This window comes from Parambassis ranga, chromosome 5, assembly GCF_900634625.1.
Source record: "Parambassis ranga chromosome 5, fParRan2.1, whole genome shotgun sequence".
Taxonomy (NCBI): Eukaryota; Metazoa; Chordata; class Actinopteri; family Ambassidae; genus Parambassis; species Parambassis ranga.
In genome coordinates this window covers 24352697-24379604 of record NC_041026.1, presented here as the reverse complement: position 1 = coordinate 24379604, position 26908 = coordinate 24352697, and the positions used below count along the sequence as shown (strand labels likewise).

General features: G+C 43.1%; 1 protein-coding gene and 1 non-coding gene across 3 annotated transcripts; one reads left to right on the top strand and one right to left on the bottom strand.

The window, feature by feature from the left end:
• On the top strand, positions 1–26614 carry fgd5a (FYVE, RhoGEF and PH domain containing 5a). Of its 2 annotated transcripts, none has more exons than XM_028405981.1 (21): positions 1–395; positions 1919–4640; positions 9506–9623; positions 10623–10681; positions 11023–11053; positions 14007–14158; positions 15115–15271; positions 18539–18629; positions 18904–18954; positions 19103–19161; positions 19810–19881; positions 19973–20041; positions 22348–22431; positions 22514–22593; positions 22682–22778; positions 22908–23045; positions 23180–23282; positions 23393–23529; positions 23936–24037; positions 24364–24518; positions 25204–26614. In XM_028405981.1, the coding sequence occupies exons 1-21, from the start codon at positions 386–388 to the stop codon at positions 25238–25240; spliced, it is 4524 nt and encodes a 1507-aa protein (XP_028261782.1). In that variant the 5' UTR covers positions 1–385; the 3' UTR covers positions 25241–26614. The 2 variants fall into 2 exon arrangements, with proteins under 2 accessions (XP_028261782.1, XP_028261781.1); XM_028405980.1 differs by having other exon boundaries at positions 23936–24064.
• trnae-cuc (transfer RNA glutamic acid (anticodon CUC)) lies at positions 23650–23721 on the bottom strand. Its single transcript has one exon. It is a non-coding gene; the product is annotated as a tRNA-Glu (tRNA).
• Positions 26615–26908: the final 294 nt, after the last annotated feature.

Here is a 26908-nt window from a genome sequence, read left to right as displayed (position 1 = left end):
AATATATTTTGAGTGGGTTTGGCTCCCGCTTTGTGTCCGCGCTCTGCTGTGTGTGTAGTCCAGCCTCAGTCAGGAAGCGCCAAGCTGCACCTCCCGTTTCCACACAGGAGCGCAGCGCACCAGTTTACTACAGCATCAGCAGTGGAGATGCACGCCTGCTGAAAGCTCGGCTGCCCAGTCTTGGAGAACAGAAGGCACCTTGCACAAGTCGACAACCACTGGAGACAAAAAAATGACACGTTCTGCTGCTTTTCCACCGCGACGTGCTTTCCACGCGGTGTGTTTGGATTTGGATTAAGTTTTCGCGTCATTTGGAGGGGCGCCATCGGCGTGTGGGGGGAAAATGAGGACAACTGTCGGTTGCCGTGGATGATGATGTCCCACAATGAACGGAGGTTGGTTGTCTATGTGTTAACGGCACCTTATGAGTAAAGTAAACTTTTAAGTGTGTAAAGTCACAGCGAGGGCAGTTGTCTGTGTCTGCATGCTTCATTTATTTACATTTCACATTGCAAACTGATACATATATAGTTAATTTTTACATCTGGTGTATTTCATACTGTACACACCTTGGTGGTGTGGTTTCAATGAAAGGCAGTGATCAGAATGGGAGACGTGCACCCTGATGAAGTCTTCCCCTGGAAACATCTTCTATTGTATAATTAGTAGTGCAGCCGTGATTATGATTATAATCCACGTCAGTGAAAGTGATCAGAGTATGTGTTAGTAAAAAGTATTTTTCTTCATGGTTTCATGTAGAATCTTTTTGGTAAGAAATCCACTTCTATGGACAGTGAAAAAATGTGTCAGGTTGTTTTGGTTTGATTGCAACATTCATCATGGGAACACACTCTGAAATCATATCCTGTGAGTTTGGCACAGTCAAGGTCCCAGTGTCTATCTCTTCCTTTGTTTTTCAAACATTTGTTTTAATTGAATTCTTGTTGCATAATTCATATCCTGTTGTTTGCAGTTGGGTGCTTTGTCAGACTGGGATCCTTGTTTCTCTGCCTCTTTTATTCTTTGACGCATTCAACTGACCCTTTTCAACAACAAAAAAGTGTATAACGGTACTTAGACGTTTGTGTGTGTGTGAAAGAGAGAGAGAGAGTCTGTTTTGTGAGCATTGGGGAAGACCGAGGAGAGAAGGAAATCCATTTGTGTTGTGAAAATGTGTACTCTTAGAGAGGTTTATGGAGGAGTAATGGGGACCTGTGCTGTTAATTTCCTTCCCCTGTGGACATCCTGTGTGGAGTCCTTCTCTGATGCTGTGCTGCACCATTTAATAAATCTGGAATTCTTAAAAGCAGGTGTTGTGACACTGTGGAGAAAAAGAAGAGAGAGAGAGAGAACACTAAGAGATAACCAGAGTGCACAGAGGGTTTAATAGGATGTGCGTCAGGGCAGGTACTAAATAACAGGAAGAGACCAGGGGTGTATACACACTTTGTGAAGTATGGGTGTGTTTCATGATCTAAATTTCATAAGCAGAACTCTTTACTGACAGTTTTAACACTGCATTAGTTTGATCAGAGTCAGTTTCACCCCTTATGGTTCATTTTAATGTACCTGTAAAGTGAGGGGAATTACTATGAAATTATTTTCAGTATAATGAGCCAATTGATTATTTACATAATTCCAATGTCAGTTAACAATCAGCATGTGTCACTTCCCAGACGGGAGATGTTTTTGTTCCTTCTCTACCCCACGGCTCTGTTGTTTTTCCTGCTGATAATGTCCCCTGCGGCTTTCTGTGTGTCACTGACTGCTGCACTGGACATGGCTTCCTCCTCCATTCAGAAGCTGTGTTTTTATCCCTATGTAAACTTAGCTAGTATGTAAACAGTAGAAAGTAAGTTAACACATCATTTGTGTGACTTTTAACTGATTCTGATTTTCTCTCACTGTCTGTAAATAGATTTTCAAAATCCACTGCAAGGCCCACAACCAAAGGTCCGCAGCCATCTCACCATCAAAGTGCAGTCCAAGCTCATGTCCAAGCATTGTCCCCCTGTCCAGGGTCCAAAGCCTCCTGTTGCCCCCAAGCCCAGACCCCCATATGGGCATCACCCACAGGGGGAGTCCTGCCCTCAGCAGAGCCTCAGTAATGGAGACCTGGCTCACTTTGATAAGGAGAATGAAGATCTCAGTGAACTTCCTGAAGAGAATCAGGACAAAGAGAAAAGTGAGGGAGAGGATGGGGTTAACAACAATGGCACAGGAGGAAATGACAGAGAGAACATTTCAGAGGGAGAAACTGTGGAGGGAACAGAAGATGAGGTAGAAGTATTTGATAATGATGGCGATATAGACAGCATTGGCTCGGAGGATACAGTCAAAGTGGATAATGGTTCTACTGTTGACACTACTGAGGATGAAAACACTGACAATGACTTGAATCAGCCTGAAGGGGGTCATCACACTAATGATGAGAATATATCAGCACCTTTGCTTCTACCTACAAAGGATGGAGGAGAAGAGGATGAACTAAGTTTTACAGAAAAGACTGAGACACCTTGTGAGAGTGAAACACTCAGTGAAAGTGATAAGGACACTGACTGTGGACTTATTGACAGTGGACAAAGTGACGACTGTCTGCCCTGTGACCTACTCACAGATGAGCTGGAAGGTGAAGGATTTGGATTTGGATTCAGCGTGCTTCCGACTGTAACTGAGGAATATCCCTATGATGTGATTGGCCCCACAGATGATGCTAGTGACACATGTGAGTCATGTGACCCTGCTGAAACTGGGGATACAGATGTCTGGCAACCAGAGCGAGCCACCAAAGACCTCTCTGGCTGTTTTCGATTCACATCCAGCACTGAAGATGTGTTTGGGCCTTATTCCGTCATAGGGGCTGTTCCAGGTGACACAAGTGGCACTGCTGACCCGGAGTGGGATCAGGATGACACTGATGACAAACCCTCAACCGCAAATGAACTGCCAACGCCAGGCGCTTCTAACCAGGAACCTTATTATGTGTCATCAGATGATGTGGACAAACTAGAGGACAAGCAAGCCCTCTCAGAGCTGGGTTGTATTGAATCAGGCACAGAGGAGTCAAATCAGCACCAAGACAACGCAAAGGAGAGTGAGTCAGCAGATGAGTATGCTGATATTGACGATTCACTCTGCCATAAAACAGATTACTTTGAGCAAATAGAATGTGTCTCATCTGAGGATTATGTTGAAATAGGCGATGAGGATGAAGAGGAAGAAGTGGAAAAGAAGCATATCAGAGTGAAAAGTGCAAAAGAGCGAACAGCTAAACGAGAGCAGGCTTTCAACAGCCAGAGAAAGAGCTGCCAGCCTCGCCTCAGGTTGTGCAACATCACAGTGCCAGCAGACCTAGACCGAGGCTGCACCCCAGAGCTCACCAACAGGGTGGTATTTGCTCACACCACTGAGGCCTTTGAGGAAGACATTGAGGAACTGGACTGCCATATTGTGCCTTACCATGAGGACACAGACTCTGACAGCGACGAGCACATATACGAAGAGGCCGGGTTCGACTCAGAAGGGGAGAACTTTGTGACACTTGATCGGAAAACAATTGTCACACGATCACGGTCCTATTCTGGGAAGGTCCCAGGTTATGTCCCAGAAACTGTGCCAGAGGAGACAGGGACAGAATACCAGACTCATGACTACTGCACGGTGGACTTGGAAAGGAACAGTGAACCTGTCAGCCCCTCACAGCAGCCAGGAGTCAACTGTCTGAATCCCTCTGTGAAGTCTCGCCGTTTCCTGTTGTACTCACGGTCTGCAGAGGGCCCAGAACTGTCCTTGACCACTCCGACAGAGATCAACCCATCTATGAAGGACGAATTTAGGATAAGAAGAAAGGATGACACCCTTTCCCTCCCATGTGTCATAACGTCTTCTGGCAGCTTCTCCCAGCGTAGCCATCAATCATCCAGTGGTGTTTCCACACCAACTTCACTAGTGGATATTCCTCCACCTTTTGAGCTGGCATACATCACTAAAAGACCAGTCACCAAGAGTTCCCCATCCCTCCTGATCCAGCATGAACACAATGAGCTGCCTAAGAAGAAGAAAACCTCCTTCAAGCGCTTTCTGGCACTTAAGTTTAAGAAGAAGTCAGATTCAAAAGGTTTTAGTGATGGCAGTGTCCGCTCTTCACGCTCCTCCTCTGAGTCCAGCCACCATGGCCCTATTAGAGTTATAGAGCTGGATCGTAGAAGCACTGGCAGCTCTCCACAGCTCCAGTCCCACATAGTAAACCCCCAGCAGCGACTCTCAGACCTGCCATCCACCTTTGTCCTCCAGCAGAGGAGGAACGGTGACCTCAAAGCATTTGGCAGGAGTGTCTCCCGAGTAGAATCCTTTGAGGAGCGATCTCGCCGCTCTGTTGTCCCACTGCCTTTGACCAAACCCCGTTCCATCTCCTTTCCTAGTGCAGATACCTCAGACTATGAAAACATACCCGCTATGAGCTCAGACTACGAGAACATCCAGATCCCAGGTCGACCCACCAGATCCCACACTGTTACTGAGTTTTTTGAGGATCCAAGCCGTACAACAGCTCCCTGCAATGAGAATGATGGCTATGTGGATATGAACAGTTTTCCTGGGATCGACAGCAAACTCCAGCCATCCAAAGCAGACACTGAAAGGTAAAGTTAAAACCATGCATGTGTTAAGTACTGTTAGTGTCCCAATTGCTTTACTTTACATATCCATCCATGACTTTTTATGTACACAAATGGTGTTTCAGACACTCTTTATATAGGTGCTTATACTACAAATTAAAACATATTCTGTTTTCCACTTTTCCACTGAATAGATGTTGGTCACTGTAATTCCTTTTAAAGTAGTCAGAGGTGCAATCCTGACCCCTGAACAGCTGACAGATATTCCTACACTCTACCTCAGATGAGCAGAAGGGACCTCACTGAGCAGTCGGATCTCCCTTATGTATGAAACTGTTCCGTGTAAGAGATGAGCAGCCTGCTATGTCAGGCATCGCTGGCTGTGAGAAGATGGACAATGCATATGGGAGAGCTTACTCCTGTTTTTCATTTGGTGGATTTAGAGGTCACATCTGGCGCTGCTGCTTCCTGTGCAAGTCTGAGGTGATAGAAAAGGTAACGGCAGTTGTGTGGCTCACTGAGTGCAGGTTATTCACAATAGAGGAAGTCATTATGAATGCAATTAAAAGTGAAAAAGAAATGTGTGGGAGTTTTGTTCACACGTAGAAGCAGAGAAGGATGCGGAAGAGGTGAGAGTGCAGGGGGAGGGAGGTGAGAATAGAAGCAGCAGATCGGTGAGAAAACAAAGAGTATAGCAATGTGAGGAGAGGGGGATAAGTGGAGAAGAAAGAAAGCGAGTGTAGTTCTGGTGTAATTGCTCTGCTGTACCTGACACTGATGGTTAAGTTTAGGAGGGCTTTTATTAAAGTAGCTCTCTCCCAAGTGCTTCTCTTTCATCGGACCCTTGAGGGGCTGTAGGATTTACTGCAGCGTGTGATAGAGTGAGGAATCACCGTGATCAGACAATACCAAATTACCCAGGCCTGTGCGACGGCTTTAGCTCCTACAGGCCCCAGTCTTTCCCCAGTCTTAATAAAATAGTTGTGTTTGATGACCTCTGTGCAGCCAGAGAGATGGACCATTGCCAAGAGATCCCTGAAAGGCTTAAGATAATCTAAGAACAGAATGCTGCAGCCTCAGTTTGTGTTTATTTCTTGCAGTGCCCTTTGTTTATAATTCATGTGAGGATCGCTGTTAGTTTTCAAAGAACCAGCTTATTTTTTCTTTTTTGCGATTTTAATAGATTTAAACTTACTTCTATATACCAAGCACTTCTGTGTAACAGAATGCACTATAGCATGATTTCCCCACTGTTTATTCCCAGTGTAGTATAAAATGTACACATTTGAAAGGTTTCCACTTCCCAGATAATTTACATTCTTAAAGTGTGAAGGCTTTTTGTCTCTTAGTGATGTTATCAATAAAGTTCATTGTGTAGTGGAGGTCTCACAGCTCTGTCCTGTCACCTTGCCTTCACTGCATTCCCACTGGAGATGCTTGTGTTACTGGGGCCACTTTTCAGTGCGTCTATACAGGACCGCTTATGTTTACGTGACTCTATACAATATGTGTACCCACAATAATAAAGTCCTGTGTAGTTGGTGTAAGCTTTTTTGTCTGCCTTTGTGTGCACATCTCACACTCAAATCCTGACACTGCCGCTGTCCCATGCCACTGCGCTGATGATGCCAGTGATTTATTGTGAACACATTCAACAGTCAGCATGGTTGTAGTTACACAGAGGAAGAAGTAGATTTTTGTGGTGAGGAAAATGACACTGCACACAAAAAGACTGCGCTGCAAGAGCAGACATGCATTTTAAGAAGAACGTCCAAAGCTGCTGTGCCACAGGCTTGGCTTGTTTCCACGTGTGTGATTAATGTATAGCAGCATTTAGACACAGTTCCTCAACACAAGCATTCAGACTAAGCAAAGACATATTCATTAGACAGCTATAATGGGTAACAAAAAGGCCCGCTAATGATTTATTCTGAGCTTCCAAGGTGTTGGTTTGTAGGTGCGTATATATGTGCATGTACTCTGAAGTCACAGCTTATCAAAAGATGAGGCTCCTGCTGAGGATGCAGTCTCAGCAGAATTGTTTTTGCCGAGTGTAGCCATGCAGCAACAAACGAGAGCTGGGAGGACCAAAGAATTGTAGAATGAGATAGTCCTGGATTTGTGATTGTGTTCAACTTTGAGGCCATTATGTGCCCTTTATGTCAACTTCAAGCTGCTATCCAAATGTGTTGTTTTTCCTGTGAACACATTAAAAAGGCTGTATACTGCTGGTGAGTTCTGTAAGCTTTTGCTAATATGGCATTCTCACTTCAAACAGCTCAACATGAACCTCTTCAGAGTGATGACAAAGCCCTGGCATGGCCTCTAAAACAGCTCCTCCACCCACTGTTATGTTAGCGTTAGTGGTGATGAGGGAACCATCTTAAGTACATTGTTGTACTGGGTGGTGGCTGTGTAGCGAGGTGGTGGACAGGGCGTGTCATCGGCTCGCCAGGCCTGGTGCCAGTCTCTCTCAGGTCATTGCCAGGTCATCCCCGGGGAGGAAATGTCCGGCCTAGGAGCTTCCCACCAGCCTGTTTACAGGAAATGCAGGACGAGGGCGGGGCTCTAGTGCGAGCCTGGGAGGTGGAGAGAAAGGAGGACAGATAGGATGAGGTGGGATGAAGGGCGGTCAGCTTGGTGGGGTGGAGGTCCACAGACTTTCCTTTGAACAACAAAATGAGGTGTGGTTCAGTCAGGAATGCCAGGTCTGCTGTTATTGTTGCTCCAGTTTATCAATGCCCCTCACTCAGTGAAGTGAAGTCTAATGGTACAGCAGAGGATAAATCAAGATCAAATCAGAGAGCAGAGGTTATAACACTTGCATTTGTGGCCCTGAGTCAGCCTATCATGATAGGGGCTTATTATTATCCTAACCTAATCCATCAGATCAGAGCGGTAGTCAGAGTCTTCACAAATCTCCTCACACATTAGCAACAGCCACAGGCTGAATGTAATCACCCTCACTAAAAGCAGCAAACAATTTAACACTGCTCCCATGCTCTTAATCCCCCATTAGTATCCCAATCATCTATAGTTAGCAACCTAATGAACCTATTCACTTGGTCCTATTTCCTGTAATAGTGCTATTACACATGGGAAAAGGCCTGTTTGACATATTTCAGTGTTTAGTTCAATTGAAATACATATTACAAGCATCATCAAATTCACAGAAGATTGGTGGAAAACAGGCATTTTTTTCCAGCGAGTCATTGCATCCTGAATTGGACACAGTAGATTTAACATTGTCACAACATTACAGACACTGCAGTCAGCTGGTTTAATGGATGGACATGGTAGTAATCGTTACTGGGCCAACTTGCTAGTATTCTGTTATCAATCAGCTCCTGCTCTGAATAATAATGGCCTTTTTTAAAACATATATACCCATTTATTAAACTAAAACCCACAGACAGAGTTGTTTGTTTGTTTCTATTGTGTTATTTCAGAGAATCAACAATACACATCAGTCATAATATCCCTCTATTACAGCACAGACGGTGTGCTCTTCAACATCATGGTGAAAGAGGTAAAGGTGAGGATGCTCTGGAGAGAATTTCTCCAGGAAGTCCCTACACTTGTACAATAAATCTAAGGAATGCGTTTAAAGAAGAGCCATCCCTATGCTCTTCTTTCCCTAACAGCATCACCCAGGAGCCCAGACCAGGCTGACCTGTGTACTCTCAGGTCAACCATGAGTAATGAGCCGTAGGTGCTTTTACTAGCCCACCCAATAAGGCGGTGTGTGTGTCTAGTGTGAATCTACACACATACAAACACACACTGAAGTCCAGTGGGTAACTCTTTTAACCTATGGTCATATAAAAGCCATCTACTCGCACATGGGCTATTTAAGGCAGCAGGAAATCCATCAGTTATTGTTGATTTTATTAACATTAAAATGATCTCACGTTCATAGTATGTAGGTATGTAAAAAGCAGGAAGTAAAAAGACAGGGCTGCAAATAATGTTTCATCAAAATGTAAAGAAAAATCTATTAGCGGTACACTATTCTCACAGCAGTGCAGAGTTGAAGTGGCCTGTGAAGCTGAGTGGTCCGACATTACAAAGGCTGTATTTGATGTAAAGCACACTGGTATGAATGATCGTCCAAATGTTTCATTCAAGCATGTTCTGTCACATGTGACCTGTAGACCAGACTTTCGGAACTCAGATTTTGAATGTATATAAACAGCCCCCATGACCCATAACATAATGGGTTTATATCGGAGGATTTAGAAGGATAAAAATTACCAGGATGCAAAACAGCTTCTGGAGATAATCCACGTTGTTCAGAAATACAGATGGTCTAAAACTAAAAGATTTTTACTAATATCCATACTCTCCATCAGGGGCGAAAGGCCAGAGTTGGTGCTTAGCTACCTGTTCTTCTGCTTTCACACCAGTCATCCTGATTGCTGTCTAACATACTGAGTGGATCTTAATGGGCCAGAGGACATTAATGATTAGCACAGGTTGCATTTAAGGGGATTACATGTGAAATAACCTACAGTGTGCCCCCCTCAGGTGTAGCTGCGCACAAAAGGATTAGCAATGTCTGCGTACACTGTGCCGTCTGTGAGAACAACAAATCAGGAAAGGGATTACAGTGTGCCACTGGAGGGCTCAATATGTGGACTGAAATGCTTAGAGACCCACACAGGAACAAGAAAACCATACATTTTTTTTGGGGGGGGGGGGGGGGGGGGGGTTGGGGGTTTTAATGCTGCTGCCTGAATTCCCAGCTGAAAATATCCACTGTTCTTCATCATGGTTGTATTATTTAAAGCATGCTATAGTACAGATGTTGTCATCATCTTAAATAGTCACATTATATCACCACACGGATGGTTTGACTGTCTTTGTAATGTCTTTTCCTCCCTCTGCAGTGCGTATACAGAGCCTTTCCCAATGAACCCCGTCTCTGCTGGGCTGTCAGCAGATGAAGATCATGGGCGAACCTCGGAGGAGGAAGAGGGGGTCGGGGAGCAAAGTTTCGACCGACAGGTTAGTGTAATGAAATATACTTAATTTATGCCTCTAAAATGCAAACGGTACCAGTAGATCCACATTTTGAACAAATGTCCCGAGGATTGTTCATGGCAGAATGCGTCCAAACCACTTTTTCACATTTGTATCAGTCCATCAATATACTGGGTTAAAAATAGACCTATTCACACTACTAAATAGGTTTGATTTGGGATTCAACCCATTTTCAACAAACTTCTTCACCATTGCCATAGTGACAGGTCCTGTAAACAGGTAATTTGCTGTGAAAATGTAACCCTATGTTTTTCTAGATGAAGGTGGGTCTTTCCATACAGTCCCAAGAAGCCATTTTACAGTATCTCAGAGGCGGACCCCACCCGTCCTGCTTCTCTCACAATAATGCCATACCCCCTCCCCCTTCCTCATCATGTGACATGCATTTCCTTGTTTTCTCCATCTTCAAAGAAAAGTTACCAAAAAGAAGAAGAAAAAAATCATGACTTGAGCTGGCCTCAGGAACCAGCAGTTTCATTTAATGGAACTGTGTTTTGGTTTTATTTTAAGGAAATGAGGATTAGTGCGCCTTTCATGCAGTGTTTGTAAAATGCCACACATAGGAAAAAATAACACTGACAAAACTCAGGAGCCTTGCTGGTAAACCTCTAAATGGCTCCAATGTTATGTTTTGGCTGGGATGTTATGAGACCCTGTGATTAGCCTCTCAATCAATGGGCAGCGTTGTTGTCACCACACACACAGCAACTCATACATAATGCAGCCGAATTTAAAAGTCCCATACTTGAGAAAGCCTTCATGTCTGTGCAGGACTCTAATGAAATAATCTGTCTTATTTTGACAGGAATCTGAAAAAAAAGTGAATTTAGTTTTTTCGTCAGTCGCCTGGGCTGCTGTGTAGTTGCTCCTATTAGTGTGTGAGAGGAGTAGGAGCCCACAGAGAGCCTTCACACATTAACTGTATTCATTCATCTCCCCCTCTTCTTCCTCCTTGTCACACAGATTGATGGCCGATCCCGAGCGTTCTACATTGCCAAAGAGCTTGTGGAATCAGAGAGACTGTGAGTATCTGCATTCATGGATTTGTTTATTTTTAGTCTGTATGTCATCACAAATACTATTCTGCATAGTGTTTGTATTTATATATATTCATCACCTGTGCGGCTTTCCCATTCCTGTATCTCTCCTGTATTTCAGCTAATCCATCAGGCTACATGCAGAGTAACTGACAGCCAATTACACCAGTGTCTTACATTTGCCCTGCTGCACACTTCTGATGTACTTTTCTCATTATGCATAATTTAAATTATTTAATGAGTCTTAAAAGAATTTACATAGTTGTGTTGTAGGGTGTGAATGCTTTCTCATAGTTTAATTGAATCTAATTATTATTGTTTTGCAGACACGTCAGCACCCTCAAGTACCTACAGGAGGTAAGGAACCCCTCACTGTCACACCACAAGTTTAGGTTAAGGTCCCCAGACCTTTGCATCACCTGAGGCTGGAGGCACCATGCCATAAGCATTGTGTAAGACTAAAAACATAGCTGGTCAGGTCTCCTGTTACTCACCGTTCCTTTTCCTCTCATGTTGGACTGAGGGACACTAGCGACTACATTGTCCCTCTATATCATCTTGTGGTATGAAGTGGTATTACATGCTCTGGCACAATTAGGCGCACGTGGTAACTAAAAACTGTTTGGTTAAAGCAAAAGATTTGTCTGTGTCATAGGTGAATATCAACCATGACCACTAGAGTTTGAAAGATATAATAAACAATGCACTATAATCTATTTGATATAACATCACAGCTGTTCTTCACATGAATATTTTAAACCAGGTTTCTTACAAATTGTACCTTTACAATGACTCCTGCTTGAAGGTCTATTAAACGTTATTGAAAACCTACTGATAAGTTCACATCCTGTGTGTCTGCCCCCAGTCTCTGTCTCCCTCCTCTCCTCCTCCCCTCTTTGTAAGGCTCTGTTCAGGTTTATCAGTGTTGTTGCAGCAAGATCTACTTCCTGGTCTTGACAAAGTTGACATGTTGTGCTCTGGTGTGGTCAGTTGTAAGATGACGCACCGTGTGCAGAACAGGCCCTCTCACCGATGCTGTCTTCATATGCTTATTCTCTGGATAGTGAGGGTGTTCACACTCCTGCAGATGGCAACCTGACACGCCGTGAAGGTCACAAAAGGCCTTTATATTGGTTATATTGGATGCACACAATGAGCTCCTCATGACCATGTTGGCCATCAAATAAAGAATTTTCCTCTCGGTGGAGTGTATATAAAGTAGGACAGAGGATTTTTAAGGTGAACTGTAGTACGCCTCAAGAGGATGGCCATGCATCACAACCAGCTGTTGTCATCTCTTTCCATCATTGCTCACTCACTGCCTGTCAAAACAAACCACATCCCTGTGGAGTTACCAGCAGAGGAAGATATTTGCCACATAAAGTGACCTTCAGGCTGTGGAACAGTTACACAATTATTTAATTTTGCGTAAAAAAAAAGAAGTGAGATAGGCAACACTTTTAAAAATGGCATGGAACAGTGCCTATTAAGGTGATGGTTTTCTGTTCAAATCTGACAGGTAGAGTCATTGAAGGCAAAGAAACCCATCAGTCAGCCTCTACCCTATAACCTTGAATAAGGTCGCAACCTGAATTTCTTATGTGTGCCCCTCCACCATGATTTATGAAGGTGTGCTGCAAGTCCAAAGCTGCTTTGTGTAATGTGTAATTTGATGCCCTTAAAAAGAAACTAATGTAAATATTATACAATGGACCCCGCTAATGATCATAAATATGTAATCTCATCATCATGTTCAATTACACTAATTAGCTGCTGCGTGCCGGAGTGCAGGAAGAAACATGTGCAGGTCAGAATGGGCATCAGAGCATCAGGCGTGACATTTTGGCAGTAATTAAATTTTTTTAACAGTTTTTCTTTGCTTTGAGAAATTGTCCCTTGCATTCTTCTTGTTAATTGAAGCGTTTTTTCTGCCTTTAAAAGGTGACATTGAAGCAATGCTGTTGCATAATGCATAGGTACCGTGTTGGGGTCTGTGATCCTCTGACATATTAGCTGCAGTTTGATGCAGCTGATGTCATAATTAGAATAAAACTTCAGCTGGGAAACCCAGCAGCGCCACAACATGCATAAACACACCGCCTGGGAAAACACAGCGTTAAGTGAGAGGCACACATGTGCTATTGTTCCATTGTTTGATAAGGAATAACAAGAATACAAAGAATTTCCAGACCCTGTCTCCACATAGGAAGGGAGGCCGTGCTCCTCTTCTAAACGACTTTCCCCCACAACAGCTTCAACATATGAGGCTCGGGCTTATTATTTTTTCTCGTTTGTGACCTGTGACCTGTTGAACAGATCCTTTCTGTGCTGAGTTATGACTGAGGATGACGGGCGGCTCAACCAAGTGCTTAATGTTGCTTCTTGCCTTACGTGAGGAAAATAGGGATAAGGTGGCAAGTGGATGGGCAGGACAGAGAGTAAAGCTCAGTGCATTCATGGATGGTGCGTTTGTGAGTAACCTGGGAGACAGAGTCAACCGTAGTAGCTGTTCTTTCCCTCGGCAGATGTGATGAATGTTAACTCACACACAATCGATTGTGCATGATGAACGGCATGTTCTGAAGCACCCAGTGTCACCACATTATCTCACGACCGACTGGGACATCTCTATTTGTTTTATGTCTGTGGAATTGATGGGCCTGAGACACTTACACGCACAGCATGGCTTTATAGACGGTAGGGCATTAGTTTGCCAAACAGATTTGCTCACAGAGAAAACTGATATTTTTACAGTGTTTTGACACATCCCAATGATTCACCTACTTTTTGTGTTCATTTGCTGAGTAGATAAACAACCTCTCACCTGGTTTTACACTCCCTTGTCCCATAACTCCTCATAGTAGTTCCTTTTAGTCACCGACAATGCCGCCATTAATGCCTGTTGCACTTGTTTTATGTGCACTGAATAGACCCAAATTTACAGTATATCAGAGAGTTTTTAGAGAAAAGTAGGGGGTACGCATTCAAAACCGCATTGTGTCTTTGAGTAAGGTCATTATGCAACAGCACCTGGTGTGTAGTTCTTGTGCAAGTGGGGCCCTGTTTCCTGAATGCCTGGACAGAGCCCAAAGCACTGTGATGATATGGGAGGGTGGCAGGAAGGATGTTTAGGAGGATCTGACCTTCCTTCCATTTTTCTCTTCGTCATCCTCATTCCTCTGTGCCTTTCATTCCTCCTGCTCTCCCTCCCTTCCTCATTACATCCTCACAACCATTTCCTCACACCTTTTGTCTTCTTTGTAAAAAACAAATGGTCCTCACAAATCCTGTTTTCCCCTCTCTTGTTCAGGACTTTAGGTCAGCTGTGACTGAGGCGGTGGATGAGGAAGGTGAGCCGGTGCTGGAGGAGCAGAGGTTGGAGGAGATATTGGGCGTGCTTCCTCAGGTTTACACCCTCCACAGCAGCATCTGTACAGAGCTGGAGGAGCGTATCAGTCAATGGTGAGATACAATGTGATCACTCGAAGTGATATGTGCTGTGGTCAGTTACTGTGAAGTAACATGTGTTATTGATTCAAATAACAATTTAGGGATTTTATTCATTTCAATCCTAATAATAATGTTGTTTATGATGTATGCGTGTATTGAATAAAATCAATTAATTAAACAGTGATATTAGTTATGTCCTTCAACTCAGCACCTACTATTCTTACTTTAATGTTAACCAACACTAAATCAATGCACTGTAGCTACATTATGACCTACTTTGGCTTACCTGCTAATATTATTATTAATATTATTATTATTATTATTAAAATGCTGTTTGAGTGGATATGATAGTTAGCTAGCTTGCCATATAAAATAACCTCACGGCTAACGTGATTTCCAATAACTGCAATCACTGCAATTCACTGTGATGTCTGCAGGTGTCACTATTAGCAGGAGTTTTCAAATTCTGAGAACCTTTAATGTAGTGATGGGAAGGGTTGTCATTGGTTATCAATGTCCATAATAATTACTCTGCATTTCTTCTTTAAAATGCACAGCACTCAGTGGTAATAAAGGATCCTTCTTTTACTCAAGGTGTTAGAATACAACGTGCACCCACCACCTGGGACTTTTTTATTAAACATTCGACTAAAACAAAGTGCTTTGACTTCACTCAAACTCTTGCCAAGAGTAAGATAACATTAATAATAGGTTAATCATGTCTATACCTTAATGGTACAGCCAGCTGCATCAGTGTTGGATATTTATAAAAGGAGACATTATAATCCCTTAGAGACAGTGCAGTATTTCACAAGGAATATATTATTTGTTTCAAGCACAATGTTGCGCATTTCTATGAAGGGTGCACTGCACATCACATACTTTGGATTTTTGGATTGGACTTTTCCTGTGGAAATATTGACTCTACTTTTTAATTGATTAAACTTCTGTTTTTCTTCACTGTGAAGGGAGGAGAGCCAAAAGGTGGTAGATGTGATTTTGTCTCGTCGGGACGACTTCAAGGTGTTTGACACCTACATCTCGGAGTATGACCGCAGCATGTCTTTGCTGGAGGAGAGCTGCAGGAACTACCCAGATTTTGCGAGCATCATCAAGAAATTTGAGGTAAAAACCACTAAACACACACTAACAACAGATGCAGGCAGCTTTTGGTGTGTCTGTTGCCCGATGTATACTCCCCCTCTTAAAGAGGAACAGGAGACAGTTCCATATTCAAATATCAAATGTTCCCTTTCCATGCTTATGGAGGGAAAGTGAAACCATGTGGGTGTTCCCAGAGCAAAGATCAATCCTGGTATTTCCCCTGGCACTCATTCAGCAGCTCTCAACTTATATTTTTGTCACCCCAGCTTCCACAAGGGAGATAATGGCCTTTCTAAACCTGCTATCCAGCTCCTCTTTGTGGACCTGACCTTTTTATTGTTACACTGACATATTTTATTCCCACTCAACACCAAATACTCATTCTGCGTTGTCCAGCACAGACTTAATCTCTGGAAGTTGCTGGAGAGCAGGGAGGTGGGATTTAGGTTAAGTAATCAGCAAAGGTTCAATCTAATGCTATCAGATAGCATAGAGTTTAACCCAGAAGGGAGAAGATTTAGCTTCACCTGGTAGTGTTTTAGCTCACATGCCATCTGGAGTAGAGATCAAAAAGGTGATCAGTAGTTGATTTTATATAATATAGATCATTATTAAAAACTGCAGTTTGCAGTGTTTCACAAAGTTACTCATTGAAATCAGCACCTTTCCAGCCAAATGTATACATTACCAGTTCCATGCTGTATGGTGATTCGCTGTGAGTGGCTGACACAATGGTTCCAGGCGTTTCTAGCTTGATAAGAAAAGCGAACGGACAAGGCACCAACTGTCTCTGCTCATGAATATTCAGCAGCAGCTGCCTCTTCCCAGAAAAAAACTTTGGCTCAGGCAGAGTGTGCAGAGTTTGAGTAAATGTAAATAGAAGGGAGCGGAGGTGAGAAATAAAGACTTGCCGCCATGGACAGTAATCACTGACCTTTCATATCTTAAGGCATGTTTCCCCACTTGAAAACATTTAATACACTTAATAACCTTGGTCAAAGTCAATATATTTTATCATCATGAAGTTGTATATTAGCCCTCTTTCTAACATCATGAAATGATACCTGCTGTAGCTTATGATGGCCTGATGATTTCACACATTTGATTGGTCTCATTGATTGTTTTTCTTCCACTCATTTATGTCGATATGTGATTGTGATTAATCTTACACCTAGAGGCAAATTCAATACTGTTTTCTCAGTCCACTGGCAGATCCGCTGCATACACCCTCCGTGCTGTATGTAAAATTGAAAATGTACATTTCTCTTATTACATACTATAGGCACATGACTAAGGGTCTTTTTTCCACAACCCTCCTAAAACAGGGCATTATGTTGTGTGTGATGGATGCTGTGCTGTATCCAAGCTCTGCTTTGGGAGTTGCATGACCTCTCTTTAATGAGGGAGAAGAAGAGCTGAGGGAGAGCAAAGACAATGGCATAGGTCACAGGATGCTACTGAGGGGGGTAGTGGTCGTTTATCTGTTGGGTTGTGTGGCACAGACATGGATTTAACAGCTCCTGCTTGTGTGTTATTTGTGTGTTTGAATGTTCTCGGCCATAGTTTGGCTGTTTTCTTCTCCTTCTCACCTCTCCTTCTTCCTCACCTTCCTGCCCACTTGCCTTTTATTGCCACAAGCCAAAGTCCAGCAGTTTAAGTGGTTGTAATTTCATTGTGGATGTGGTGATGACAGTGATGAAGTAGCCGCAAACCCTGATCAGATCAGTTCTCAACCCCTACAGGATTACAGCTTCCTCTCAACAGCTTGTTGCTTGCTTACCCCATCATCTATAACAGTGGCCAGCACTGCATTGTGAGTGTGTACATCAGATTGTTTTTGCAGCAGCATGTTCATACACAAATTGGAAACTGGGTTTATGAAATCTCTTTCCAAAGCACTTCAGGTAGGATTTATATTCATGTCATAGCCCGAGCTTGTGTTAAGCCTGTATGTTTTCTCTTCAGCAAGAAGCCCAGGAGGAGAGCAGGAGGCTGTGCAGCAGGTGGACAGAGAGCGATAGAGGGAGAGAGCGATGGAGTGAATTCCTTGTAAAGGCAGCTGGGCAATGAGGCAGACAGAAGCTAATTAGAGAAGCAGCCTCCTTTACAACTCCCCAATTAGATCAGTTGTGTGTATGCAGCAGCAAATCAGCTGGCCATGACAGAGTCTGAGAGGTCTGCTTCTTTGTCCGTCCTTGTGTGTGTGTGTGTGGTGTTTATCTCCCAGCACAAGGCATCACACACTTGCGTCTTCTCTCCTCCTCTATTTGGCTCACTCACCCAAACAAACCACACACTAATTACCATCTCTGGAAAGCCACTTCTTCTGAACAAGTGTCAATTGGATGACAATTTACAAGCGACACTCGAGGAGCGCGGATGTTCAGAAAACAAGCAAGGGTTTGATAATGAAGAGCTGATTATTATTGTACTCAGTGCATCCTGCAGAAGAGGAAAGAGGTGAGGGGGGCTTAAACAAGAGGACTGAAGAAAAGCGAAAACACATAGAAACAAAAAGAGAGTATTAAAAGAGGCCTCCGCTCTCTGGTTTAGTGTGATTCTTACACTCCAGATTGTGATAACGAAGACAAAGAGTGGAGGGTTTGCATGATCGAATCACATCCCTCCACTTTATGGGCTTCTTTAGTGTTACCTCAAAAAGTATGTGTGTGTGAAGGGATGCATGTGTGGACGTGTGTGAAATCAGATTCTGGGGCTCATGCACGTGTCCACATGGGTTCCTGTGTGTGTAGGATGAAGAGGCTGTTTACTGCAGGGTGCTATCTGTGCCTTTCTAATGAGTTCATTGAATTATAGTGTGTGTGTGTGTGTGTTTGTGTGTGTGTACTTTTGTACAAGACCCCTACTGCTCCTCTTCCGCTCAGGGCATAAATACCTGTCAGAGACAATTAGATCCTGATTGATTTCTAAAGCACTCTTTGACTGTACCAATTTCTGTCCCCTTTCACCTGCAAATGACTGCACAGAGCAGAAGAAAGGGAGCTGCTCAGGGTTTTTTTGTGTGCTGGAAAGACGTGTGAAGGTCAGCCTGCCCGATGGATTTCCCCTTGGCCACTCCTGACCTTGACTTGCAACATCAAATTATACCTATTTTATTCAGTTGGAAGACACAAGGTTGTGTTCACACGTGGATTCGCTGGTGTGGAAATAAGTGTTTAAATTCACAGTTTTATACAGATGTCTGTAGTTAGTTAATTCAATAACTAAACACTAATGTACAATGTGTGCCAGGTCCTCTAAAAAATGAACATTTGTTTGTGTGAACAGACAAAAAGCCCAGAAGAAGCAGAGGTCCCATTGAAACACAAGCTGCTGCAGGTTATTGTGAGAGTGCTCCAGTACCGAATGCTGCTCACAGGTAACACACACAAGAAAGTGCATAGAACTCTGTTGTTTGTTGTTGTTTTTTTGCTGAATATCAACTTTAACACTGGAAGCAACGGTATCATTATAATAACTGCGGGTTTGCTGACAAGCTATAAGCTATCGTTAGCCATCACATGGTCACACTGCATACTTACATGTCTGAGCTATGAAAGCAAAACAGCAACAGGGAGAGTATATTAAAGGATAGTTCTGGTATTTTTTTAAAACTCAGGAATGCCTTATATTTATGTCTTTGTTTCTTCCAGATTACCTGAACAACCTCTCTCCTGATTCTAAAGAATATGAGGATACACAAGGTAAACCTGCAGATATCTGTGATTGTCTCAGCATTTAGAGATGTACAGTTGTTCGACAAGTATCAGGGCCTAGTTGTTGTGTCACAGCCAGTGATGTGATCCAAACACTCTCTCTCTCTCTCTCTCTCTCTCTCTGTTTGTGTTGCAGCTGCCTTGGTGATTGTGTCCGAGGTGGCAGACCAGGCCAATGACAATCTGAAACAAGGGGTATGTTTCTGAGCCTGAATACACCCCATGTGTTCACATTCAGACTGCTCAGTGCCTGTTGAGTTGACATATTCACAGCTCAGCCGTGCCGGCTTTATGTTCCACTCGGCCATGAAAGAGCAATTTTCAAGTGTGAAGAAGTTAGGCAGTTTAGGTTTTCCTCCACATGAATCCCTCTTGTAAATGACTTGATGGAGTGAAGGAGAGGTCTATCGCTCTTTGGCGCGGGCTTCTGCAGCCTGTGGATTAACGTGCAGGCAGAGGAAAAATGATGTCATCAGAAACTCCCAGGTGTATCATCACAAAGGGAGCAGTGTAAGGGTGACTTACACTCCCTCTCAAACATGAGCAGTTCATGCAGATAATTCACAAACCCCCCCTCTCTCACTGTCAAGCTCCCCTGTGTCTCTTTGGCTTCCGTCCCCTGTTTATCACACTTTTCTGTCTTCTCACAGACACACACACGGCCTGACAGACAGTGGAAACACAGGGTCCCTCTATCTCCTTACCCCACCATTCACTCTTCAGTATCACATCCGCCTCCCTTCCTTTCATTCAGTCACAAACTGGGACAGTTTAATTCTGTGTCTCCTCTTCCATCCATCACAGGATAATCTCCCTCCAATCTCTCTGCTTCTTGTCTTTTAGGAGAACTTGTTGCGTCTAGTCCACATAGAGTACAGCATGAAGGGGAAGAGGGACCTTCTGAAGCCTGGAAGGGTGAGCATCACACTGGTTCCTTAACGTTCTGTCTAGAGGTGTATTTTCAACATGAGAATACAGAATTGTAAAGCTGCATTTCTGTTGGCAGATGTTTGTCAAAGAGGGCACACTCATGAAGGTCTCGAGGAAAAGTAGGCAGCCACGACACCTGTTTCTGGTAATATGTCTGTCTTCTCTTCTACTAAAACATTATGTTATCAGACACATTTACACCTTTTAATCATTTGGGAAAATGATCTCTTCTGTCAAGGATTAGATGAGAAGACCTGGCACTAATCTTAGATTAGCTTTGCTTTGCTAACACAGAGTGCTTTCCAGAGACAGCTAGGTTTACTGTGTTCTTTGGTCAGCCAGGGTTTTATTCACGGAGCTCTTATTCTTAATCACCAAGAAATTAAGCCTGTAGGCTCTTCTCCTTTCTATCATGTTTGACTGATTGCAGACTATATGCTAGCTTTATTCTAGCTTTCTGGTTCATTTTTGTCAATTCCGTTCTGAATTTTTAGGATAGAATGTTTCGCTTCAGCTTAACTTACTTTGGCCAGACAGACTGTCTGTTTCCTGGTGGCTCCTTATGGCTTATATGTATTATACAGACACAAGAGTTATGTAATTCTCTAGCTAGACAGTAAATAATATCAAATTTGCATAATGTTATAACTCTTTCACATTCAGTTCCATTCATTTGCATGCTTTGTTCATGACAGTCTTTAAAATTTTTAGGTTTAAAACAAACGAAAGACAGCATGAGTTTGAACAGAGCAGTAGGAAATACCTTCTGTATTATTCAGGCAATAGTGAAAACAAGACTGGGGCAATCGCCAAAATGTTCTGCAGGAATTTTGGGTGGAGGTTGGTCCACGAATTCGATGAGGATGAGTGGTGGTGGTGGTGGTGGTGGGGGGCTAAGGCCAAGGCTGTAAGACCTACATGAAGCACCGCACCCATCAGGCGAAGGCCTCCCTCTTTTCTCCACTCTCCTCCCCTCTCAGGATTTGTTTTCCAGGGCCCCACTTCCTTACAGGATGTTTGGTGTGGGTCACTGGATGCTGGCTTCCTGTGTATTGGGAGGAGACTGACAGCAAAGTGAAGGCCAGACACCCTGTAGAATGCAGGGAGGAGACGGCAGAGTAGGGGTGGTGGTGTTACACAAACACATAACGTGAAATAGAGAAGCCCACTCTATTGTTCCATGTTCAATCAGTGATGTCTCATGTTATGAATTATGCTTGAGGTACATATCCGCAGTAGCTGCATTTATGATTTTACCTTATCCTGGCTGATCCAAACAGAATTCTGTGTGGATTTATTTATCTGTTTCATTTGGCTCTCCACCATCAGGCTCTCAGCCTTTCTTAACAGGATTGCAGTTAAAGAATAGCTGAACAGTTGATACTTGTAAGCTATTACAGTTATAAAGCTATTGGCTCCCTTGAAGTCGACAGCTCCAGAGGTTCAGGTGTTATTTATGGGCTTTTAAGGAAAAAGAATCCAAACAGTGAAGATGAAAGCCATCACTCACCTCAGTGACACAGAGAAGCTGCAACCATGTCACAAGCCTGGTCTGAGGGAAGGAATAAAAGCAGGATGAATGAGTGAGAGAGGGGATTAAAAGGAGGGTGGAGGTTGAGACAGCTGCAGAAGGAAACCAGGAATGAGTAAAAGAGACAGGTGAAGGTGGAGAAGTTGAGCCTAAATGCCACTGTTGAAAGAGTAAATGTCTCAGGTGGCAAGGGGTCCAGTGTATACGTGTCAGATGTGGGTAACTTGCCACTTGGCTGGGTTTCTGTGGAAAGAGCCTTTGAGTAAAAGAGCAGCGCAGGGTGGAGCAGACGAACTGCTGTGGCTGCAGCCCAAAGGTCGCAGGCGGGGCTCAGGCTTGGCTATCATGTGCTGTTTTGTCTCCAGCCAGCCAGCCAATAAACACACTACTTTTGACTGTTTGTGTTGTTGTTGTTGTGGTTAAGGTGGTCGGTTCCACCCAGTCCTGGTTCTCAGAGTAGCCTGAGAAGACTACAAGTGTGTGGAGAGGCCTGGAGTCCGGAGCAGGGTGTAGAATTCCTGGATGCTGCCTATGTGGCCCCAGCGGATGTTTAGAGCACACATTAGGTGTGACCAATGATGTAATTTCTTTTGTCTGTGTTATGAAATAACCTCTCATAACACAATGGATTCTTGGCGTGTTCAGGGGAATAAAAGACTTTCAGTGAGGCTGGCAAATAAACACTTGCTTTGCAGTAGCTGATTTTTTTCGTGCATACACGACAGGATGCACAGACATGTGAGTTCAGTACAAAAAGGAATACAATCTTTACCTAGCTGAGCTCTTGTGGTTTGTGCTGCAATTTTACACTTCTTGTGAGATAACACTGCCACCATATGGTAGTAAAAGGTACTACATATTTAAAAACATTTTAAAGACATAATGTAACCCTTATTTTCTCCTAATTTGTTCTCCATCAGATGAACGACATAATGCTGTACACCTACCCTCAGCAGGATGGAAAATATAGGCTGAAGAACACACTATCCCTCTCGGGGATGAAGGTGCAATGACTTTACCCATTTTATTTTTAAATTTAAATCAACTCAATGACTGTACTGTGTTTCTGCTCCTCAAACACACAAGGTGAGCAAACCCGTCCTGGACAATGTACTGAACTGTCTTAGGATTGAAGTGTCTGACATCACTATTACACTTTCTGCCAGGTGAGCTACTGAAATGAACAATGGCCTGCTGACATTGACATCAGAATTTTTTCAGAAGGTGTGATTGTTTGTCCATGTTTCTCCTCAGTTCGGTTGGAGAAAGAGAGGACTGGTTTCACACACTGAGTCGAGCCATAGCAGACCATGCTGCAGGACTGTGCACATTTGGTGGACCCTGCAGCGAAGTAAGAAAAACAACATTAATGTTATATGGGTCCATAAAAGTTCTTTGTTGAACTAAAATTGGCTTTTTGGTTGCATTTAAATCCTCTGGCCCCAACATGTCAGGTACAAACTGTCATTTTTTCAAATAGGCCCGTGAGAAGCTGTGGATGGCCCTGGGTGAGGCCGCACCGGTACTGGTGCCGGTGTCACACGTGATGATGTGCATGAACTGCACCTCTGACTTCAGCCTTACACTCAGGAGACACCACTGCAATGCCTGTGGCAAGGTCAGACAAAGTGCTTTACTTTACTTCCTGCTATTACAATTGTTTCCACTCATGATGCCTTATTTATGAAGATACCTGCACAGTCTTGAGTGTGTGGTGTAAAACCCACTGATGTATTCTGCCTCTATGAGCAGGTAGTGTGCCGAGGTTGTTCCAGGAACAGATACCCACTGAAGTACCTCAAAGACAGAGTGGTCAAAGTGTGTGACCACTGCTATGCTGAGCTCAGGAAAAGAGGTGAATCTTAGTTGAAGAGGCACATTGATGCTGTGTTGCATCCTAATTCACTGGTAAATGGTACCACTGGTGGCACCTTGATAAAGTAGTAACTATGTGTACCTCTGTAGGTGGAAGTGTGTCAGGGGCATGTGGTAACTCCAGTCCTCGCACTCATCGGGCCAGCCGTCCCCTCTCTGCGGTCTTCCAGAGCCTGCAGCCACCAACTCTGTGGAAGTCCAGGAAAAGCAGCTCCCCACTCAGCCAGGTGGGTGACTTGTCTGAGAATAATTATATCTATAATGATCCGATAATGATTCTATAATGACAATAGAATTTATATATACATGTATGTATGATGTATATCAGTGAGTAAGTAAAACTAGTGTTCCCTGACCGGGAATCGAACCCGGGCCGCGGCGGTGAGAGCGCCGAATCCTAACCACTAGACCACCAGGGAGCTACACATCAGAGTGACACACATATGTCTACTGGAATGTCTGGCATCTTTGAGCAGACATCTGTTGTGTGTAGGACACATTAGCTGCCAGTAGGGTTCACTTTCTGCCCCTCTACCTACCTTAACTTACAATTCATGATTCACATGTAATTTTAGCTTTCTGTTTCTCCCTCGATTTCTGTCTGTGCATCTAAAGTGTTTTAAATTCCATCAGGTGTCACTTGGCGTGGAGGGCTCCACCATGAGCGGGAGCCTGCAGCGCCGGAAGAAGAGCAAACGGAAGTGGAAGCGACTGTGGTTCCTCCTCAAAGATAAGGTGCTCTACACCTTCACAGCCTGTGAGGTGAGGGGGCACAGAGTCTCCCACACCAGCCCCAATACACGCACTCTCATCATCAACACTCCAGCAAAGAAGCCACATCTGCCCACTGCATGACAGCTGTTTAACTACATGTTCTTCTTTTTTAACATCTTTCCACCCGGGCTGAACAAATGACTAATGAAGGGATTCTCTGTGCTCTCTCTTTCTTTTGGAAGTGTTTGTTCTTCTTTAAGCATGCACTTTTTACCAGGTGGTTGTTGCTTCTAATACTTGTGTTTCCATCTTGTGCTATGTTTGATGTTTCTCTGTGGTTTCTGCAGGATAAAGTGGCATCAGAGAGTCTGCCTCTGCAGGGCTTCACTGTTAAGCTGACCGAGAGGCCAGAGGGAAAGGAAAGCAGTAACGTATTCCATTTGTACCACAAGAAGACACTCTACTACAGCTTCAGAGCTGATGATCACCACACTGCACGCAGGTCAGCACAAGTGCCACCGCATACATAATGACTCTTTATTTCTGAGTAGGATGAATTACTGAATGGGCTAACCGGGCCCAGGGCCAAGGGCTCAGAAGGCCCTGAAGCCCAGGCCTGTGCATTAGTATGTTAACCAAACTGATATCTTTCCTTCTATTGCTACTTTGTTATCCATCCTGTAGCCAAGTATCACTGGTTATTATGACATTTATGTTCTCCTAACCAAACAAGATGGCCGACTGTGTTTGTAAATGTTTTGTTTATCTTTTCTAGCTGAATTTGAGCGACATTAAAAGGCATTAATTATCGCACCAGGCCCTGACGTTTGTGACTGACTCTTCATAAACCTCAGTTTTTGATGTAACAGTGAGAGCCCAGTATAATTTCTATATATATATATATATATATATATATATATATATATATATATATATATATATATATATATAATATAAATACATTTTTAGTTAGTAAAGTTAGTTAGTATAGTTAATAAATTACTATATGAAGGGAAAAGTCATATATATATGTGTCAGTGGACATCAAGTTGTAAATTAAAAAGTCAAACAAAATGAATGAATGGGTTGTGGGTCATCAAACACTCCCTGCCCTGCCTATACTTTTTAAAATGTTGTACAAGCAGATACAATTTAATGAAACGTGTAATCTTGGATCTGTGTTTCAGATGGGTCAATGCAATAGAGGAAGCTACTGTTTTATAGCACCTGCTGTCTGTAACTGCTGCAACTCTTCTGTGGAACACAACATAGCTACCTGCTGCATCTGAGCACCAGTAAGGACCCATCTGTTTGCCAACTGCTGTGGGATGATCAAGTCAATTAAATCACATGGCTGCCCCCCAGTGGCTGGGAAGTGAAAGTGAGAGGAGTCCATGGAAATCTGTGGTTGGAGTAAAACCTCTCTCATTCCCAGTCTAACATGGTTCAAAGGAGCCTTCACTTTTCGGGAGCAGCTTGGATTCATTCATTCATCTGAGAGCCTGATTATCATGTTTCACCTTCGTACAGTGAAGCGCCTCACTGCACCTGCAACTTCCAACTTGACTGTATTTCCAGCTTTTAAAGGAGAACATCACACTTTTTCATTCATGCATGAGACAGTTTTCACATTACTTTGCAGCTATATAAAACCTTTCTTCACAGCTGTATTCATATCTTGTAAAAAGGGGAATATTTGCCATCGATTTAGAGAGATATTTGGTATTTTGAATATATATTGTGAAGTATACACAGCAGATATTAAAGTGAATTATACAATTTATTTGTATAAAAGCGGTGATGTCCTGAGTTAGGGTTCATTTTAATCATCACTATACATGTGCATTGTATTTGCTGTGGAGTTTTACCTTGTCACTCTTGTATTGAATCTAAAAAGGGATGGAATAATCTTCAGCATGCCAACCACCCAAATGTTTTTCTTTAACGATGAACACTTTGTATTCTAATCTGTAGGTTTTTAAATCTTTTTGAAATTTGTTATACAGTTCTGAAGTGCCAGTTGCTTTCTTCCAGTTGAATGCAGTGCAATTTGCAATTGATGATGAATGTGCCTGAAATGAAATTGTACTCCTCATTCTCTATGTTATCACAGTACTGTACGCACAGACCTTTTTTTTTATCTAGTCTTATATAACTGTTCAGTTACTGTCCAGTAACATAAAAGAATATAGTATTGTGTCATTTTTATTAATGCCTCTTTCATGCTGTACATATAGGCTGCTAGATCAGATCCATATCCACTTCACAGCTGTGGTCCAACTACCATTGTCTTCTCAGAGTGCTATGAGCCACTTGTGTCTTCAGCAGAAGGGTGGACACTGGATTTCCATTCCTCTGTATTCCTTTAACTTTATCAAATAACATGCAATTTTCTGCTCCATTCAGAATTCAGATATGCTACATGTGATCCTGCACTCATCAAACAGCATTTATATCCAAAGCACATCACACACCATTCAACACTGTTTCTCATAGCTCACACCTACAGCGTCATTATGAAATGTACCTCTAGCATATAGTGCATTGTAAATGTTTATGTATATAGATGCATATAAAAAATAAACTGATCTAAAATGACAGAGATACCTGTACAATGATTGAACCTTCATATGAATACATGTGACGTGGAAGGGCTTCTGCTTTACAGAAGATCTCACACCTGTGTGGTAGATTATGGCAGAACTGTATATAGGATGACAGAATGAGGCACATGTTCATGCATTTATAATGTAATGTAACTAATAACGGTATTGCAGACTTGTTGCTAAATATGGCATGTGTCTGTTGGTGAGGCTGAAATAAGAACACACTGTACCTCTGTGTAATACAGAAAACACAGTCCAGTCAGGATAAATATTGATGTCATCCAGC

What these genes read in the sequence shown, in the direction of transcription:
- fgd5a (XM_028405980.1), top strand. An exon ending in TATCCCTCTCGGGGATGAAG is followed by an intron (nt 22,432 to 22,513) that starts GTGCAATGACTT and finishes CAAACACACAAG; the next exon opens with GTGAGCAAACCCGTCCTGGA. An exon ending in ACACCTTCACAGCCTGTGAG is followed by an intron (nt 24,065 to 24,363) that starts GTGAGGGGGCAC and finishes TGGTTTCTGCAG; the next exon opens with GATAAAGTGGCATCAGAGAG.